Here is a 22,334-nt window from a genome sequence, read left to right as displayed (position 1 = left end):
GAGATGGTTTGGTGAGATTTCAAACAACATTCAGGGTGTAAATGATGCGGTGTATTATACACCCAAATGAATATTGGTTTCCTCCTTGCAATGAGCAAATGCTGAGAAGTTCCTGTTTGACCCTCACTAGATTATCCCTCCTGTTCCCAACGCAGATTTAAATAAAAACATATTTATTTAGCTAGAAGAAACAAAAATCCACGAAATGATCTATAATATAAACCTTGTACATAATAAGCAAGGTAAATAATAAATGCAATTCCCACCTAAAAAAAAACCCAAATGAATATTACCCTCTCGGCCAGAATTTTGTCTAACCAACGTACTCGTTTTTCTATTCTGGTGCCGGGGGGTGTAAAAATATTATTCGTGAGTAAAAAAAACTTAGTTTTTGGTCCTGCCATGTCCCTATTTTTATAACCGCCAGTCTTTCATTTTGCATTCCTTGTACACTTTTTTAACCGATTTATACTCAGGATTTTTATTATTCACTGCTTTACAGTTTAACCACGCATTCTTTTTCTTTTGCACTTACTCTTTGACATCATATTTCCAGATTTCAATTTTTTCGTGTCGTCTTATTCTCTTTATATTTATAACCGCCGGTCTCATGGATCGTTCTTTTATATCCTGGACTAAACATATTCTAATTCGTATCAGTATATTGTCATCCATTATTGAATTAATTACACGATTATTTATTGAGTTCCGTTGGACTTTGCATATGCAGTCCCTTTGGTACGAATGTATTTGAGATATCTCCTTATTATTTAAGCGTTGTTCGGTCGGCTTTTATTAAACAAGCGTCAAATAGCGCTTTTTAAAATCGCCGTACAAACTAAATATTAATAAATAAACATACAATCTTCGGAGTCAAGCGGTCAAACTTAATTAATTAAAAACTTCCGAGCCGATTCCTCCATTTCGACGTGTACATTTATTACAGCTAATATGGAATGGAAACATAAGAACCTGGTCATCCCAAGGCATGCTGCTTTGTGAAAGATTTGGGTAGAGATAGAATTGGCAGCAATTCTCACTACCTTGTCTTTCACGTGGCTCATGCATCTTCTACAATTGCCGATCACCATAAAATTTTGGCATAATCCGTTGCACCACCTGACCGAACACTTGTTTTCCCTATGTGTCACTTTAGATCAGGAGTCTCCAAACTACGGCCCGCGAGCCTGGATATACCTGGTAAAGTGCGTTTTGATTACTTCTAATAATTTACGATGTAAATATACCCACAAAATAGTAGTCTTAAATTCATGATAAGAGATAAATACAAAGAAATACGATTAAAATTTGGCATAATTAATTATGAAATTCAGGACGTCGGTATGGTGAGTTAACCAGGTTAGCCTCACTACGCGGAGGAGTCAGTGCGGCTCTTAGGCTGAAAAGTTTGGAGACCCCTTCTTTAGACGATTTACGAATTACAGTAATCCTTCCTTATCCGTCGCCAACAAATTAAAAACATATATTTCAATGCACCCGATCCCTTTATCGAATATAATTGAAAACTAAATAAAGGAAAGCAATTTCCGCAACCGTTTTTTTCTTGCTAATCAACTATTTGTTGTTAAATTTAGATGAAGCTTTCTTTCAAAACTTTACCTCGTATGCACATTATTTAAATGGGTGATATTACAGAGAAGCCATAACTTTACGTTGGCTTATCCATCCAATATCTGTCAAATGTTGGCCGGACGTCACTCACGCCCAGTAAATTGTGGCGGATTACTGTAATTTTTAGTAAATTCTTCTTTACTATTAAGATATCATTATAAGACATAAGTGTGTATATGTATAGATATAAGTCACATTTTTGTTTCTCATCCCACGTAAAAATGTTATCTTTATAAGCACCTTAAATTATGTTTTTTCATGTACTTTTCTATGTTTGATTTGTTGTACACAATCCATTCGATGGTAGTAAATGTTGTAACCATTCATACTCAATCTATTTGAATTACCTAGGGATAAGATTGTTCATTTTATGTTTATATAATTAAATAATCAACTAAAAAAATTAAGTAAATGGTTATCAGCATTATCATTGATGAAAGTATGTTATACTTACGACTTAACGTCTTGTTTCTTCCCTAACCTGTGACATCAGCTCATCTATTTCATGTATTATTACAAGCTGTTGTTGAATATGGACCATTATTGTATTGAAATAAAATGTTTCTATGTCCGAAAGCACACGGGAATCTCCCGTGTGCTTTCGGATGTGTGTCCCGCAAAGTCATTGCCACTCCGCAACATGAACGCCGTTTAAAGACATACATGTTATTGCCGAATGGTGCCATTGTTAATCCGAGTATGTTCATTTTTCGAATGTATCGTATCAAACTTTCCTCATTTATCACTCCTAGAATGCGATTGTGTCGTCAAAACTGGCTTGTCATAGATAATTTCGAACTATCACAGCCAGCTTTGATGAGCACGATCGCATTGTGTATAGCTACATTATGTGTTGTATAACGGCCTTAACCCTGCACTCTTGTCCCACTCACTACAGAGGGTGTGAAATGTGTAATTGCTTCATATCACAGCCACTTTGGTGAGCTGGGCTAAGAGTACTAGACGGCTCGTCCCAGCCCTTAAGGACCACCGGGTAGCTTCCTGTATACCCGCTCGTAAAAGTAGTTGTGGAATGTGTTTTTGGTTCATATCACAGCCATTTTTGACGAGTTGGGTTATCAGTTAAAAACGACGATTTTCATTACATCGTCAAAGCTGTTACTCGTCAAACTCATTATTTCGTATTGTATGTGTCGGTGTTGTATTGCCGAAATTTCCAAGCCCCAAATGAAAATCTGTGTCGCTTTTACGCGTGCCTTTTTATTCAATGTAATCTGAATTCTACGTAAGTAGATAATGATTTGTGACTTGGAATTCGGATTTGTATTAGATACGTAGTTTCGACAAGGACAGTTGCATGTGTTCAGTGTTAGAATAACTTTTCGACTCTCATTAAATGGTTGTTATGTGTGGATATTAGTCATATCACAGCCAGCTTTGATGAGCGTTGCGAACTTATATCGTCGACGACATTGTTACATGTACACCATTCAGTTGCTCGGCGTCAACCAACCAACAAACATTGGATACTTTTATTTATTTTATTAGTCTTAAGTTTTACATCAGAATAGAAATGGAAATACTACAAATGATTCCAAGTCTTTCAAAGTACCTGTAATACTTTGGACCCAGATCAATTTTTTTAACACAATTTTTTATATGGTTGTTGTATATTGATATATTTATAAATAACAGATGTATCAATTAAAAATATACTAGGCGAGTATTATGCATTCGTAGTTATCCATTTCTATTGAATATTTTTACTGACAGGATCGGCTCGGAAATTGTAAAAATCAGATTTATTATTTTTAAAAGAGTAATGATGATTTATAACACTGTTGAAAATACAAAATGTCTATTAACTATTATAACGTGTTTAGTCCATCTTTGAAGTTCGTTTTGCTATTCGGCGTACAGTTCATTTCATGTTTAATTTACCCCTGACTCCGCCTTGTTCAATGGTCCGTATTTAAAATGGTATTTAAAAAATTGCCGATGTCGTTTGATTGATTTTTTGTATGGTTTAGTGTATTTAACTTTTTTCCATTTTCGTGTTATATTTCGAATGAATTCAAAATTATTTACCGGAAATGAGTATACTTAACCCTCAATCGTGTTCGTTTTTCGTATCGCTTAGTAGTTACATTACAATTTTAAAAATTGTAACAAAATTTAAGTATTTTAAATTTTATATTTTCATTAAATTATTAACCAAAAACATCGTATCCATTGTGGAATGCTTTTTATAAAATAATAAGTCTTTTTGAAACGGGAATCTGCAATGGCCTTTCATCGATTTAAAGAATCGTTGCATAGTTATATTTTATTGATTTATCAGAAATCCTACAAGTATTTTTTTAAAAGAAATCTACAATTATGTTCGGTTGGAATTTCGTACCGTTTTAAATTTGTATTTTGCTTCTCAAATAATTAACAAAAATTTCTTTTTCTTTATTTTCAAGATAGTTAAAGATAAATAATAAATTATTTTAGAAAAATCATTGAATCTTTTTAAAGGGGAAATCTCGTTTCCGTTTGATTTTTCGTATCGTTTCGTAGTAACATTTTATTTTATATTTATTTATAAAAGTATTTGGCATGTTCAATTAACAAACTGACTGACGTCGTAAAGCAAAATTTACATTATATGGAAGTCTGGGGCCCCTTCAAAGTAGTCACCTCCCTGACGAACATATCCCAACGATGTTGCCAATTTTGGAAGCAGTCCTGGAACGCTTCTTTCGTGTTGCCCTTCAGCACCTCCGCATTTCTCGTATCAAGGATTCTGTTTAAATATCTCTATTCATTTTATATTAAGGGTTTAAATGACAAGTATTTTATTGAAACCGAGAAGTACTAAAAAACAAGTTTTCTATGCCATTTACTCGATTTTCTCATATCTTTGTATGTGACTTCATCTTCGCATTTTATTCCCCTACTTATTTTCGTACCCATTCTCCATTTTTGTATTTTATAAATCAACAGGAAACATTTGACCATTAAAACAAATCTTCAATGCCAATTGATCGATTTTTCGTATCGTTTCGTTGTTCAATTTTATTATAATTAACAATTTTTTAGCTGTTTTGTTTATCCTTTTTCAAATTATATTTTGAATGAATTATAAATTATTTTTCAGAAATTTTAAGGGTATAAAAAAATAACCTGTGCATTTTGTTCGATTCTTTGTACCGTTTTGTAATAATTTTTATTTGTCATTTATTTAACGAGTGAAAGCTACATAATATAATTTTTTTTGTATAAAAATTTTTCGTATCGTTTAGTAAAAATTATATTTCTTAGAAATTATTTGTTCAAATCTCCATTAACGTTTTTTTTATTTCAAGAGAATCACAAAAAATTCACAAATATGTGAGATTTTTTTTAAACAAACGTAATGCGGTTAGTTTTATTTATTTTTTAATTTTTATTATTTCGCATTAAAATTGATTATAAAGTTTATTCACTTTTTTCTCTGCATTTAGTATTTTATTTTGATTATTTTTTTAAAAAAAATCACGTAAAACCAAGAAGTATGAAAAATAAATCTAAATAATATATTTCTTGGTTATTTCACTTTTTCGTGTAGATAAATTTTTATACTATCCCCAATTTCGTATTTTATATTCATTGAATACAAAATTATTTACAATAAAAACTATGAATATGAAAAAACGACAATGCCGTTCACTCAATTTTTCGTATCGGTTTCTATTTTTAAAATTTTATTTATTTCCCCTCCCTTTTTGTATTTAATTTTGATTTAATAAAAAAATATTTATCGAAAACCTGAAAGTATTTTAAAAGGAAAACTACAATGTTTTTCGCTCGATTTTTCTGATCATGCCGTTTTTTTAAATTATTTTATTTATTTCTCTCCCTATTTTTGCCATCATTTTCTTTTAAAGAAATATTCATGGAAATAATAAATCCATAAGTCCGCCCCCGTAGTGTAATGGTCAGCACGCTCGGCTACCGTTCTGGAGGTCCCGGGTTTGATTCCCAAGGGTGGTAAAAATAAATATAAGTGATTTTTTCACTGTCATATTTATTCAATATTACCCTGGACTGGTACCTGAAGCGGAGGGCTGATCACCTTTCCTTCATGTGTAAACGATCAAGATAACACTGCATTTGTATGACGCAGTGCCCTATGCACCATTGGGGTGCGGATAAGGGTTTTATATTTTATATATAATAATAAATTGGTTGTTTAGCTTTTTCTCTACAATCTCGTTTTTTTTTAAATTTTACTATTTTGATTAAACTCAAAAATCTGTGGCGACAAGGAAGTGGGACAAATGTCAGTAGTAAATGTCACAGACTTTTTTTCACTACAGAAATACTCACAGAAAAACTACGAGCATAAAAAGAAACGTACTTTGCTGTTTGCTCGATTTTTCGTATCGTTTCGTATTTTTATTAAATTGATTTATTCTCCATTTTCGTTATTAAAAATTATTTACTAAACACCAAAATTTTTTTTAAGCTACAAATTTTGCTCGATTTTTCGTATCGTTTTGTATTTTTTAAAAATTATTATTGTTTTTTATAATAATATTTCTTAGTTATTTCACCTTTTTTTGGTATTCTCGTGTTTCATTTTGATCCAATTGAATAATATTCTCAGTAGGTAAACGTGCGAGTTTAAAAAACAAGAACGAATAGATAAATATTTCATTTCGTTTGATATTTTTATTTATTTTCCCTTTTTTGTTTTTACGGAATTAAAAATTATTTACTAAAAACCTAACAACATATAAAAATAAATTACAATGTTGGTCGCTCGATTTTTCGTATCGTTTCGCTTTTTTATTTATTTATTTATTTTTTACTCCCCATATTCTTAATTAATTTTCACTGAATTGAAATTTATTTACTGAAACTCTTGGAGTATTTTAAAAGATTATTGAAAATAATTATGAAAAAAACAACAACAATGCTGCTCGCTCGATTTTTCGTATCGTTTCATTTTTTTGTATTATTTCTTAGTTTGTTATTATTTTTCTTCTCTACATTCTCGTATTTTATTTTGATTGAATTTAATAATATTCTTCTACGAGTTGAAAAAATTTCAAAGACTTTGCTCAGTTCTTCATATCGCCTGGTATTTAAAAAAAATCGAATTTTATATTCATTTGATTGATTTTTTAAACTGAAAACCTAAGGAATATTAAAAAAAAACAACAATGCTGTTTGCTCGATTTTCGTATCGTTTCGTTTTTTTATTGGTTTTTATTTATTTCTCTCCCCATTTTAATATTTTTTTTCATCGAATTGATATTTATTTTCTAAAAACCTAGGAGTATTTAAAAAAACTGCAATGCTGTTCGCTCGATTTTTCGTATCGTTTCGCATTTTTATTTTGATTTAATGCTCACCTCATTTTCGTTATTCATTTTCATCGAAATTATGTACTGAAAACCTAATAATATAAAAATATCAACAACAAACCTGTTCTCTCGATTTTTCGTATCATTTCGTATTTTTCTTTTTTCTTTTTTTTCCCATTTTCATATTTTATTTTAGTGTAATTGATTTTTAATACTGAAAACCTTATTAAAAAACAACTATTCTGTTTCAACTATTTTTCGTATCGTTTTGTATTTTTATTTTATTTTATTCTATTTTCTGCTTATTCGCGTATTTTATTTTTAGTAAATTGAAAATTATTTACTGAAAGCCTGAGAAAACGCAAGGTCGATTTTTCATATCGTTTCGGTAATTTCAGTTTTATTTATTTCTCTCCCATCTTTTGAAAAGTATTTACTGAAAATCTGATTTTCGTATCGTTTCGTTTTTTTATTTATTTGATTTATTTTCATTATTTATTTTCATTGAATTGAAAATTATTTACTGAAAACCTAGGAGTATTCACAATGCTGAACTACCATGCTGTTAGGTCTATTTTCGTATCGTTTTGTATTTTATTTTATGATTTTTTTCCCACCGCATTTTCGTATTTCATATTAATTCACTTGTTTTTTATGATGATATTAATGTTCACTCACTGATTTTTCTTATTTTATTCTTTTTAGTTTTTTTATTTCTCTCCCCATCTTCGTATTGGAAAATTATTTACTGAAAAGTTATAAGTATCAATTTTCGTATCATTTCTTTATTTTTTTTTGTATTATTTATTTCACTCCCCATTTTCGTATTTCATTTTCATTGAATTGAAAATTATGTACTGAAAACTTAAATAAAAAACTAGTATAAAAAAAACGACAATGTCGCTCGATTTTCGTATCGTTTCGTTTTTTTGTATCATTCATAGTTTAACAATATTTTTTAGTTATTTCACTTTCGCTACACTCTTGTTTATTTCAATTAAATTTGATAATATTAACCTTTTTCATTTTTTAAAAAATATTCAAGCAGTTTTCTCGATTTTTACTATCGTTTCATATTTTTGATTATTTTTTCTATTTTATTTTCATTTAATTAAAAAATTATGGACTGAAAACCGCGGGGTACTTAAAACTATAATTCTGTTTTCTTAATTTTTTGTATGGTTTCGTCATGGAATATATTTCACAGTACGAGTAATTCTCTACATTATCATGTTTTGTTTTGATCATATTAAAAATATTTATCCAAAACCTAAAAATAAAAAAAATCTCATACGATTTTTCTTATCGTTCGAATATTTTAACTGTATTTCCGTATTTTGCCTTCATTAAATTGAAATTGAACATAATTTACTCAAAACCCCTGGAATATTAAAAAAAAGTAACAATGCTTTTCGCTCTATTTTTCGTATCCTTTCATTTAAAATAAATATTTTTTTAAAAATAAAATTTCTTAATTATTTCATTTTGTTTTGATTCAATTTAATAATATTCACAGTAAACCTACGAGTTTAAAATTAAAATATTCAAGAAGTTCAAATTGTAATATCGTTTGGCATTTAAATAAAGTATTTTCGTATTCTATTTTCATTGAATTGAAAATTATTTTCTGAAAACCTAAGAATAAAAAAACCTGTAATGTTATTCGCTGAATTTCTGAATTTTTGTTTCGCATTTAAAAATACATCATTTATTTCTCCCCCCATTTTCGTATTTTATTATAATGCATTTATATTTTTAAATATTTATTTCTCTCTCTAATTTCTCATTTCATTATTGTTGAATTGAATATGTTAATCTTTTCGTTCGATTTTTCGTATCGTTTCGTAATGGGTATTATTGGTTATTTCACTTTTCCTCTGCATTCTCGCTTATTTTTTATCAAATTTAAAATATTTACCGAAAACCTACGAGGAAAAAAAGAAATGTAAAATTTTTATCCGATTCATCGCATCATCTTGTTTTTTTTTTTATAAATATTTTATATTTTTTTTTTTTGTTTTTGTATAATTTCGTAGTTAATAATTTATTAGTCGTTCGACTTTTTTTACTTCATTTTCGTTATTTAATGATTTATTTATAAAATATCGATGGAAAATTTACGACTATTTAAAAAAGAGCAATCAACAATGCAGTTTGCTCGATTTTTCGTATCGTTTCGTATTCATAGTTGTAATAGCATTTCTTAATTTTTTCACTTTTTGTAGGCTTTCGTATTTTATTTTGAGTATATAAAAAATAATTTAATTCGATTTTTCGTATCGTTTCGAATTTTTTAATAGTTGCTTTTTCCGTTTTTTTTAAATTTTTATTTTCGTTAAATTGAAAATTTTTAACTGAAAACCTGTGTGTTAAAAAAAACTACAATGCCGGTTTCTCGATTTTTCGTATCGTTTCGTAAAGGAATATATTTATTTACTTTAAATTGAATTTAAAATTATCTACTAAATAATCTTGGAATATTAAAAAGTAAAACCGCATTGTTCTTCGCTCCATTTTTCGTATCATTTTAATTTTTTTATTTTTCTTATTTTTAATAAAATTTCGTATTTTCATATTTCACTTTTCTATTCCATCATCGTATTTTCTTTTGAGTGAGTTGAAAGATATTCCCAGCTCACTCAAAACCCAACGAGTGTAAAAATGTACAATGCAGTTTGTTAAATTTTTCGTCCCGTATCGTTTCGTATATAATTTAATTTCTCTCCCTTGTATTTTAATTACTTTTATTGAATTGAAAATAATTTACTGCAAATCTAAGACTATTAAAAATAAAAAGTTTTTTCGTATCGTTTCATAATAAATTTTATTGTTCATTCGTTTAACTTTGTTTTCTTCATCTTCTATTTTTATTTTTTTACAAAGTATTGTAAAAAAATCTTAATTGCAGTTCGCTTAGAAATTTTCGTATGGTTTCGTATTTTAGTAATTTATTTCTCTTTTTTTTATTAATTGTATTAATATTTCATAGTTATTCAATTTTTTTTCTTCATACTCGTATTTTATTTTTATCGAATTCAAAATATTCGCAGATAACCTTCTAAAAAAATGCACGACTGGCCGACTTTTCGTATCGTTTCGTATTTAAAAAAAAATATTTCTTTTTCCCCCTTTTCGTAAACATTTCCATTAAATTTTTAATAAAATTTCGTATTTACAAATTTCACTTTTCCGTTCTATCATCGTATTTTCTTTTGAGTGAGTTAAAAGATATTCTCAACTCACTCAAAACCCAATGAGTCTAAAAATGTACAATGCAGTTTGTTAAATTTTTCGTCTCGTATCGTTTCGTAAATAATTTAATTTCTCTCCCTTGTATTTTAATTACTTTCATTGAATTGAAAATAATTTACTGCAAATCAAAGACTATTAAAAATAAAAAGTTTTTTCGTATCGTTTCATAAAATTTTTTATTATTCATTCGTTTAACTTTGTTTTATTCATCTTCTATTTTTATTTTTTACAAAGTATTGTAAAAAATTCTTAATTGCAGTTCGCTTCGAAATTTTCGTATGATTTCGTATTTTAGTAATTTATTTCCCCTTTTTTTTATTAATTGTAATAATATTTCATAGTTTTTTTTTCTTCATACTCGTATTTTATTTTGATCGAATTCAAAATATTCGCAGATAACCTTCTAAAAAAATGCACGACTGGCCGACTTTTCGTATAGTTTCGTATTTAAAAAATTCTTATACCCCCTTTTCGTAAACATTTCCATTGAATTAAAATTAATAACTGAAAACCTAAGAATATAAAAAAACTATAGTGATATTGCTTGATTTTTCGTATCGTTTCGCAATAAATTTTATTTCTTATTCGTTCACGTTTCTTCTTTTCAAATTCGATATTTATTTTGATAAAATTACAAAATATCTACAGAAAACCAACGAGTATTTAAAAAAGGAATCAACAATGGAGTGTTCTAGATTTTTCGTATCATTTCGTAATTTATTATTTAATTTTCTCCGCTTTTCGTATTTTATTTTCATTAAATTGAGAATTAATTAATGAAATCCTAAAAACTGTCTAGCGCTGTTCCATAGATTTTTCCAATAATTAACTAGTTTTTAGTTAGTTACTTAATTAATGGAAAAATCAATGGAACAGTTCTTAGGTTTTCATTAAATAATTTTCAATTCAATAAAAATTAAATACGAAAAAGGGGATACAATTAAATAATAAATTACGAAATGATACGAAAAATCGAGAACACTCCATTGTTGATTCCTTTTTTAAATACTCGTTGGTTTTCTGTCGATAATATATTTTTATTATTATTATTCCTAATTGTTTCAATATGTCTTAGTTTATTTCGCTTTTTCTCTTAAATTTCGTTTTCAAATATTGACAGAATACCAACGAGTATTTAAAAAGAAGAAATCAACAATGCAGTGTGGTCGATTTTACGTTTCGTCCCGTATTTTTTTTATTTATTCCGTTTCGTATTTCATTTTTCTTGAATTGAAAATTATTTACTAAAAACAATTCATTCAATTTATGAATATTAAAAAAAAACTACAGCGCTGTTTGCTTGATTTCTCGTATCGTTTCGTACAAACCTTGTTTTCTACATTTTCGTTATTTATTTTGATTAAATTACAAAATATCGACAGAAAACCAACGAGTATTTAAAAAAGGGTTTCAACAATTGAGTGTGCCGTCTTTTCGTATCATTTCGTTATTTATTATTTAATTCTCTCCCCTTTTTCGTATTTCGTTTTCATGGAATTGAAAATTATTTACTGAAAACCAATGAATCTTAAAAAAACGCAGCGCTGTTCGCTCGCTGTTTCGTATCGTTTCGTAATTTTTGTTATTTTTAATTATAATAATATGTTTTAGTTATTTCACTTTTTCTCTACATTTTCGAATTTTATTTTGACAATGTCCACAGAAAATCTAATACAACGAAGAAATCTACAATATAGTTTGCTCGATGTCTCGTATCATATCCTTTTTTCCCTCCGTTTTCTCCATTTTTTTTTTCATTGAATTGAAAATTATTCACAGAAAATTTTTGTTCTCTTTTGCTTTTTCATTTTGTTTTTTTTATTATTATTTTGATTGAGTTAAAAATTATATTCAGAAAGCTTACGCGTTTATAATAAAAAATATATCTACAGTGCTCTTTGCTTGATTTTTCGTGTCGCTTTATATTTATTTATTTTTTAGAAAATGTTTTCTAAAATCTCTTATTTTTTTAGAATGATCCAATGAATTTAAACTTATTTGAATTAAAATTTACTTTATTATTTATTCAATGGGTTTTCCTGTATACTTACGTATTTAATAATTTACAAATTCTGCATTTTGATTGCTTTTTTCAAGGAAAATCTTTAAAGACGTTTTTCGTATCGTTTCTTAGTTCTATTTATTATATTTCTTATTTATTTAACTGAAATTGAAGGGTTTTTCATTATTTTGTGTTCTTATTCATCTCATACATTTTAATTTATGTACGAAATTTATTACGTCTTTCTAAGCTGTGACATATTTTTATTACGTGTATTCAAGAATTGTCAACGCCAACGCACTCCCCAGATAAAAATGCAATTGTGTAGTCGTAGCATAAAAAAGCGGCATATAGTATATTATATCATTACAAGTTGATATAGTTGCATATAGATTATGAAACCTGTGAAAATTGCAGATTTAGTTGATCAATAAGCATGTTATATGTCTTCTGGAAAAAACCCTTCATTTCATGTAAATATGTACATACAAATGTCATGGACATGCAGCATCACATTTCCCCTTTTAGACTAGTGATTCAAAAAATGGTTTTGTAAATGTATATATCCATACAAAACCTGCGAATCTTAATAATAGTTTTTGATCAAAATGTCAAGTTTCCGTAGATTTGTAAAAAAAATACCTGATATTTTCTCCATATTTTTATATCATCAAGAGTCGACCCCATACTGGCACATTTTAATGCCCATTTTAAAAGTGTTACAAGCATACAAAAATACAAATGTTTAAAACGTTTTTTACTACAGAAAAAAAGAAAACACTTAAAACATAAGCATTAATATTAGGCTTGCATTTTCTATAATTTTGACATTCAAAACTATTACAAAAATTCTTATTTTTCACATAATTAAATAACCAACGTATCGTCGGTTGAGAGTAAAATAGTTCCAACTGACTTCAATTTTTGACAGTAACGTGTGTAACAATGTTTGCATTAAAAAAAACTATTTGTTTAACTTCAAATAGGATGTATCTATCGACATCGACAGTTTATGAACATTTACTGAATATAATTACTTTGTTTTAGTATTGTTCACATCCAGACGCTTAACTCTCAATACCAGGGACGATGAATGACACTCTTTCATTTAAACAGATGCTAGGAATTAACTTATAAACCACAATATGAATTTCATTTTTAAAAACTACTCTCAAATGTAGAAAAATGTGAATAAATTATATGTATGTGTTACTAGTACTTATTGTCGAAACTTTAAAAAAGTTTTCAAATTTATTTTCAGACCAGCGAGTACTGCCACTCTTATCCCATATATATATATAAGAAAAGTATTTATATATAAAAGTATATATATATATATATATATATATATATATATATATATATATATATATATATATATATATATATATATATTTATATATATATTTATATATATATTTATATATATTTATATATATGTATATATATATATATATATATATATATATATATATATATATATATATATATATATATATATATATATATATATATATGTATATATATATATATATATATATATGTATATATATATATATATATATATATATATATATATATATATATATATATATATATATATATATATATATATATATATATATATATATATATATATATATATATGTATATATATATATATATATGTACATTTGTACATAATTTGTCACTTGAAATAATAATTGGTCCATATTTAAAATAATGTACATATTGCTGCCCAATCTGTAATATACAATGTCTCTATCTATAATCCGACACTGCCAAAAAATAAAGTCCGGTCTGCAGAAACGACAAGTCCTTACAAGAATATTTAAAAATAGCATTGAAAATCCTTTTTCCACAAAATAAATATAAATTTGACTATCTGGTAAATCTCAAAAAAATTAATAAAGATAGTATTTTTACGTTATATATTTATATTAAGTATCTTAAAACTACTGGTGTCTAGAGTATTTTGAATTATGTATTTTTACTAAATACATAATTCAAAATACTCTAGACACCAGTAGTTTTCTAGTCTTTACGTTTTCTGCACATCTGCTTTTATTCGCGGCGTGTCTATGGTTTACTAAACGCATATTTGACACGACCTACCTAACATGCGATCTGAAAGATGTCATCATTGAAAACTTTGTAATATACAATTATTAACCGAACATAATATTAAAATATACATATATTTACTACGACTAGTATAAATGTGCTATGTCACGATGTACATATAAAAAATACGATATTGGAAACGTTTTGCCTAAACATATTAGTATTATAATTATTATTTCTAATTTGAGACGACGTTTGTAAATTGTCGGCTTACCGGGGTTAGTTACATTTAGCAACACCTTTAAAAAAATATTATCAAATGATTTTAAAACGAAACAACTAAACACTTATATATTGGATATTTTAAAACGATATAAAGCAAACAATTTGTATATGCTCTTCATCATTCATCATTTTGTGTAATACCACTTAAAATAGAGTACAGTGGAACCTCTTACTACAATTAATTCGAATAACGAGCAAAAAATGTGAAAAAGTTACTCCCTTAACGAGCGACATTTCGCATAACAAGTTACAGAAAAGGGCAAGTCCCCTTTTCACGACATTCACTTGTGAGCTGGGACTTCAGCGCCATCAAAACAAAGAATGTTTCGCTTAACGAATTATGCTCGTTATGAGAGGTTCCACTCTATTTTTAGTGGTGTCAACAAAAATAATAATAAGGAGAGTGTTATATTACTTTACCACAAAGCTAACAATGGTTTCAAAATACAAATAATATTTCACCTCATTAAATTAAAATATCGTATAATACATCGTATAATATAATAGTCTTGAAATATAATCAAACTTAAGCCTAGTAAGCAGACAAAACATGCATCCATACAAAACGTCTTGTCAAATTAGGCCTGTTTCAATACAATGATTTTAGTATTTATAAGAAAAGATACAACTTATTAGGATTATCTGAATTATGTCACAATGTAAATATGTACAAATATTATTTATATTATGGACATATTTACATTGTAACATAATAAAATTACATTATGTTTTTCCAGTTTTGGCACAGCTTTTGTTTGTACATACGTTATTCCTGTTGCCGATCTGGTGTTTTAACTATTAATTTCAATATAATAGGGCAGGGAGTTCTCATTTAATGTTCATGTTTCTAACTTGGTTGGTAAACGACTAGCTACCTATAGTCGGACGAACATCCACTCGCCACACTTGGAACTAGGGTACACAAAGCGACCCGTTATAACTTCCAACCCTGTAACATTAGGTCCCTTTTCTTAACTGAAGATAAACTGCCGTAGCGTTAGCTAGCGTAATGTGAGGTCTTTTACCAAGGTGGGCTTAAAGTGAGGACTCCCTGCAGATCGAGATTATTACTAAAAGATATTTAGCGTATATAGTATGTGGGTGTGACACGAGACTTTCAGATGTACGAAGTCTGTTGTCAAATTAGTGTAGGTTAAATTTAAAATAAATTGTAATTACATTACAATAGTAATTTAAGTAATTGTAAATAGAATCGTCCCTAAACATGGTGCCTCCTATAGGCAAGCTAGAAGCTGCCTCACGTACATATATTCATTACCGACCATAATAATGCATATTTTACTATTTGAAGTAATATCTCAACATTTTTAACATAACATATCAGAGAATGGTCTCGTCCATTTAAATTCGTCACCCCTCGAAAGTGCCGCTTTACAGCTTTGGTTAGCTTGCCTAAATTGTTTGGGGATAACTCTGATTATGATTGTGACACTATGTTAACTAAAATTAAGTAATATAAAATTAGAATTATTTTATAAGTACTTAGAATATATTGTGTCACCATGTAAATATGTAAATTGTACATACCATGATATGATGATTTTTTTTCGATTAACACAGCTTTGAAATTGTACATACATTATGACTGTGGGTAATCGGATGTGGTTTGAAAAAATAATTAAAGTAAGTACAGTATAATCTCACTAATTCCAAACACATTTTCGCATACAGATTCCTAGTGTCTTGTAAAAGAGGGAAGCTTAGTTAAAACTGTCGAGAGCCGTCTTTTAATTTCACTAGTCAACTTGTTGCCGCGTTTCTTACAATGTAGAACTACAAGACGTAGAATACTAAATGCTATGGGCAAAGCTCAGTAAAGTGCTGTTTTTCCTATTCGTGTCATGTTATATTCGTGCTACGTATAACATAGGCATCGAATAGGCGGCATTTGCCTGTCATCGGATACTTGTCATCGTATAACGTTATATTTTATATGCTCTTACCATCTGCAAAAATACAGTATAATACAGTTACTCGAAGAAAAAAAAAAAGTCACTTATTAGACACTTATTTGAAAATTAAAATATTATATTATTTTCCTTATATACGAGTAAAACTATTGTTCACACATTCTAGGAATGCGACAATAAACGCAGTAATCTAATAGTATTCGATAGTGATGAGTCGGATTAGTGAGATTTTGCTGTGATCAAATTAGCATTAAATTTTTGTGACACAATATATTCACCGTAGTAATAGCACGTAGGGTACGATTTTTATTTTTAATTTGACACAGCGAATGAAATTGTAAATACCTTAAGTCTGTTGTCAAATTAGTCGAAGAAAAGATTTGAAAAGTAGATACCTCACTGCCTACCCTACAAGGAAGCGGCGTGCAGGTTAGTTTTAATTAGAGTATGTTTAAATATATTGCCGTCTCATAACCAGCTAATCTCATTAAACTTCAAATTGTTATTTCATTTTGTATTTAAGTTGAATTACATAATACGTCTTTGCAACAACAAAAATAACTTTTTACGTCTTCCTGAATCTGCAATCCCTTTTTCGATTAAAGTTTGAAAAAAAAATCCATTGAAATGTATTATAATATTTTTATGATCCTCAACAACAACGACAAAATTGAAGGAAACGATAAAAATATTGTACGGACATTTATTATATTGTACACAGCATTTTACCTCTCAAATATTTTTTTAAGAATATTTTAAAAATTGTAATTAAATTTATATGCACGTTAGAATATCTAGTAATAAGTTCAACAAGTAGTTCGTGGGTATGACAAAGTTTCAAAAGTAGATACCTCACTGCCTACCCTACAAGGAAGCGGCGTGCAGGTTAGTTTTAATTAGAGTAAGTTTAAATATAACGCAATACTTGAATTTGTTATTTTATTTCGTATTTCAGTTGAAGCATACATATTTTGTCTTTGCAGCAAAAAAAACTAATCTTTTTACAACTTTATGAATCTTCAATCCTTTTTTCGATAAAAGTTTGTATAAAACCTGATCATTAAAATGTTTTAAATCCATATCATATTTTTAAAATCCCTCAACAAAAAGGTATATCAGGGATACGGTAATACTTGTACGGACAGTGATAGTATTACATTTATAAAATTAGACACAACATTTTTACCTCTCAAATATTAACCGTATTTCCTTTTTTTATTATTTTATTTATAAGTACATTACAAGTGGTTTTGTGGGTACATACTAATATTTATTTTGGTTTAATTTACTCATTATTCTAAGTAATATGATATGATATGATATGACTTGTGTAATTATTATATGATTTCAATGGTTTTCATTCAGTATGCTCTCATCTCTTCGATTATCCTAAGTGTATATTAATATTCACAAATAAATTAAGGTACAGTAATATAGCTAGTATTATTATTATTATTTCAATCGATCAAACGTTAACATTGTATTGTTTGCCAAAGTAAAATGTCCAATAAATTGTTTTTTTATAAAAATATAATATATCATTTAAAAAAATATGTTTGTAATTTATGATTTGTCTTGCTTGAATCGTAAAACTATCGTAAAAATCCCTGTATCAAAAAATTAATTACATTTTTAAAAAAAAGTAGCAATTCAATGTATTTACTAGAATGTTAGGTTATATTATGCACAAGTTTAAATAATGTACTCGGTAAATTCTTACTAGTCCTTAACTATCTGTTAAAAGACGAAAGTGCCAATTGCTCAAAAAGCAATTTGGACTCGAGTAATTATTTAAGCTTACTAACTACGATGGTATTCTCTTGAGAAATGGCAATAAGATATATGCATGTGTTTTTTTAGTTTGTAAATTTACTGATTACAAAATAATGTCTTCCTCGATGAAATCTGGTGTATGGAATTCCGCAACGTACGGCAACCACTTTTGGACCCTCTTGTCGGAGAACTTCAATTATTTACGACGCGTCGGAGAACTTCGATTCTTTACTTCGCGTCGGAGAACATACAATCTGCATGAGTTACTTACGATGGATTTTAGATGCGAAAAAACATTCTACAAAGTTGAAATTGTCTCCTCGGAAAATCATCGCCATTTGATCAATGAGCACGGAGAAAATATTAAAGATGGAAAAAATAACTGGATGAATTTAAAATATTATCCGTCTTAAGCTTTTATCATCGCCGATGATCATCATTTTCATTCATGAATTAACCATTGAAAAAGAATGAGAAAAAAACACTTCTATAAAGTATTAAAACTTGGATATTGATCTTTTCGCGACTGACTGCATCCCCTTCGCGGTTAAGTACGCTTTTATTCATTGAAAATTTGGACAAAATTGAGAAAAATAATATTTGCACACGAATAACTCAAGATAAGCCATTCGCTGATAGTGGGTTACCTGGAAATGAACAACGATAAGGTCGTAAAGAAGACAGGAATATGGATCACAAATGGATGTCGTTAAATATAAATCATCAACAAATTATCATAATTGTTGCCACGGAAAAATAAGTTGACAAAAACTAAATCAGCAAAGTAATGAACGAAGTTTATAGAAATAAAATAAATAAATAATCTATTTAAGAGATTTATAAAAAAAAACTGTTCGAAAAAACAGATTACAAAGACTAGATAAAAATCACAAATTTATTGGTTTCGAAAACGTCGTAATACCATTCTGACATTGAAATGATTTAAAAAAATAACAACCTCTGAAACTATACCCATGCTTGATTCAGACGCCGGATTCCCCAATTTCAGCTAAATGACCAATCCGAATAACCTTTATTCCTAGTTGGTTATACAATTCAAGGGTAGCGGTACTCAGTCATGAATCTAAAGAAGATAAAGCGAACATATTGATATTACTATTTACATTCATTTAGAAAAATGAGATAAGAGGCAGAGGCGGATGAATAAAAATATTGTATGAAATATCCCAGACCACAAGAAGGATCGAGACGAAGGCGAAGATACTATCCAAAATAGAAATGACATAAAATAGAGAAAACTGACTTTCGACTATTCTGCACTGTTAGTAGTTCGGTCGAAAGATTCGGCAGTATTCCGGAATTTTGTCTTTTGAAAACAAATATAAAATGTTTTCTTTCTCTGCGTAAGAAAACATTCTTAACAATCCACAAGATCACCTAATTAAAGTTGGCGTGGCAAGAAAGCGATGTCCTCGATACTACTTAACAACTACACTCTGGCGATAAAGTTCTCGAGGAGTAAAATAAATAAAGTACGTTATTATTAAATAATGAAGCTATTATCGCTATGCTTTCATAAATGATAAGCACAAACCATGAATGAGTTCTCATGCTGATTGTTCTTCATCACGATTACGACCAAATGACTACTGCAGAAAGAAGACCTCTTATGGATATGAAGATTGTGACTATGGCTCAGTTACATGTCTTCAAATATCCACATTACTGCAAATGTTGTTTTGTTTTATATAAGTGATGAATAAAGTACTGCATATGTCAAATTTTAGCATTTTTTCAAATCTCATAATATAATTGATTTAAAATAAAGTGGTTTGTAAAATGTTTTCTAAATGTCTATTTAACTAATTGTCAACTTATCTACATGTCTATTCTAATTGTCTATTCATCTATATGTCTATTTATCTAAATGTCTATTTATCTAAATGTCTATTTGTCTAAATGTCTATTTATCTAAATGTCTATTTATCTAAATGTCTATTTATCTAAATATTTCTAAACTTAATTGTTGTTTTATTGTCCGATTGTCAGTGTATTAAGGTACTTACTATAAACTAACAACGTATTAATTTTCTTTTGATTCCATCGATGGAATCTGCAGGGACTTAAAAATTATACAGGTTACGAAAAATAATAAAGTGATACTAATAACAAGGTTAATCGTTAATTACAATGTATTGTGCCCTTAGATTTTAAAAGCTGCCATGCTCAATTTTTTATAACGGTTTTTATTTAATGAGTTTTTGTTGCATTTTTTTACAAATACCATATTTAAATTTTTTATTAGAATCATCGTAAATTTCGTGACATTTCGCACACGTAAAAAGAAAAAACCGCCTTTCTCCCATTTATCTATTTTACATATGGATAAGTATGGCCTATAAGGGCACAATTCACCATATGCGAAAAAATTTAAAGTGGCATTTTAAAAGCCTGTAATTAAGAATATCCCTTCACCTTCATTTTTAAATTATTCATTATACTTAATATTGCACTCGCATCTGACATCACAAATGCTGATTTTTTAAATTTATAAATTAAGAACATAACGTGTTAATCCATTGAAATATTTTTATTATATTTAAGAATATGTAAAATATATTGCTCTTTGACTATTCTTCTTTTAAAAAAGTTTATTATATAAAAATAAGTAAAAATATTAAATATCTGTATTTTTAGTATGTGTGTAAAATAAATAATCGTTTGTCAACTAAAACACCTTTTATTTACGAAAACAATTATCCCAAACAAAAAGCTTACAAAATTTAACAAATTATATTATATCTATAAACATTTAATAATATCTTCCCCCCACAAGTATAAAGTAGTCATACAGGAGAAAGTGACCAAGTGTATTTTTTACAATAATGTGATTATTGACTATGTGATATCTTACTAGCTTAATATTGCCCTGAAAAAAATCCCAAAGCGATTTTAAACTTGGAAGTATAATATATTGACTTGTTAAAAATTACTAACTGCATTGATGTTTATTTTATTGCCAAGCAAAAGTGACTTAAATGGCCCTCCTGAACATTTTACATTTTGTTAGTTGGTCACTTTCTCTTGTTCGACTACGATGTGACAACTGAGATGGTGCTGATGCGACACTTATTCTGATGGCTTGAATGCGAAGTCACACACTAAAGAGAAATGGTCTGATGGGTAGTTGTAAGAGGGGACCTTTCCTTCTCCGACGTCCTCAGGCTTTGGGATGCGCAGAATACCGTTGACTTTGAGGTGCTTCTGGGAGTAGAAGATGTAATCGATGGTATGGCAAACTTCCCCTTCCTCTCTCACCTTCCAAGTCGTGTACGGAGCTTCGTAAACAGCGGACTCTTCTGGCTGAACGGACTCACCAACGATGTCGGACGGCATGGAGAAGTTTGCATAGGCTGACCCCAAACCTAGTTGAACATGTAAAAACATATTACAACAAAGCCAGATGTAAGAATTCATGAAAATCGGCACCAAAATAGCTATCCGTGTTGCCAATTCCTGCTTCGAGTGCTAGTTACTAGGAAAAAGGATTTAAAGCTTTGTGGTAGAATATAAGGCTATAGATCGCAGGTTTCGCCGACTTGTGAAGACGTCACACCCAACAGATTATTTTAATACAGATTTTAGCAAGTTAATTAAATTTTAAATAAATTTTCATCAATATAAGTTAATGCCATATTCCTCAATATACTCTAAGTAAATCAATTTATTTGAGAAAAAACACTTTACTACCGAACGAGTTATGATAAAAAAAAAATGGTACAAAAATTTTGATTTTATTAAAATTTTTGTAGTTACACAAACATTAGATTTATCCCATTTTCTTCCCTTTAAATAAGTTTGACATCAATGTAACGTTAGACTTGTAAATATATTTTGATATTGAGTGTATGCAAAAGAAAGAGATTAAACGTGATTTATTGTGAAATAGAAAAAAAGAATAATCGCGGGAAAAGTGTTGTTTTTCATATTAACTTGAAAAATTATTAGGAGACATATCTACAAGATATGAAAAAAAGATTACTAGCAAAAAAGGGGTTTAACACAAAAAAAAGTTTTTTCATACAATTAAAGCCAAATTAGGTGTTTCGAATTTGCCCTGTTGGCCATATCTGCTAT

At 28.4% G+C, this 22,334-nt stretch overlaps 1 protein-coding gene across 4 annotated transcripts in view; it reads right to left on the bottom strand.

The window, feature by feature from the left end:
* Window positions 1-20,917: 20,917 nt before the first annotated feature.
* Window positions 20,918-22,334, bottom strand: part of cu (NADP/NADPH phosphatase nocturnin) — a 43,627-nt gene continuing 42,210 nt past the window's right edge. For all 4 annotated transcript variants that reach the window (XM_088266109.1, XM_088266110.1, XM_088266111.1 and 1 more), the window contains one exon: window positions 20,918-21,622. In XM_088266109.1, coding sequence (XP_088122235.1) covers window positions 21,327-21,622 — 296 coding nt within the window. In that variant the 3' untranslated portion in view covers window positions 20,918-21,326. The remainder of the gene's footprint in view (window positions 21,623-22,334) is intronic.

Source organism: Brachycentrus maculatus, unplaced genomic scaffold (assembly GCF_059751285.1).
Source record: "Brachycentrus maculatus isolate JH-2025_06_01 unplaced genomic scaffold, ASM5975128v1 h1tg000261l, whole genome shotgun sequence".
Classification (NCBI taxonomy): domain Eukaryota; kingdom Metazoa; phylum Arthropoda; class Insecta; order Trichoptera; family Brachycentridae; genus Brachycentrus; species Brachycentrus maculatus.
This window is presented reverse-complemented; position numbering and strand designations above follow the sequence as displayed.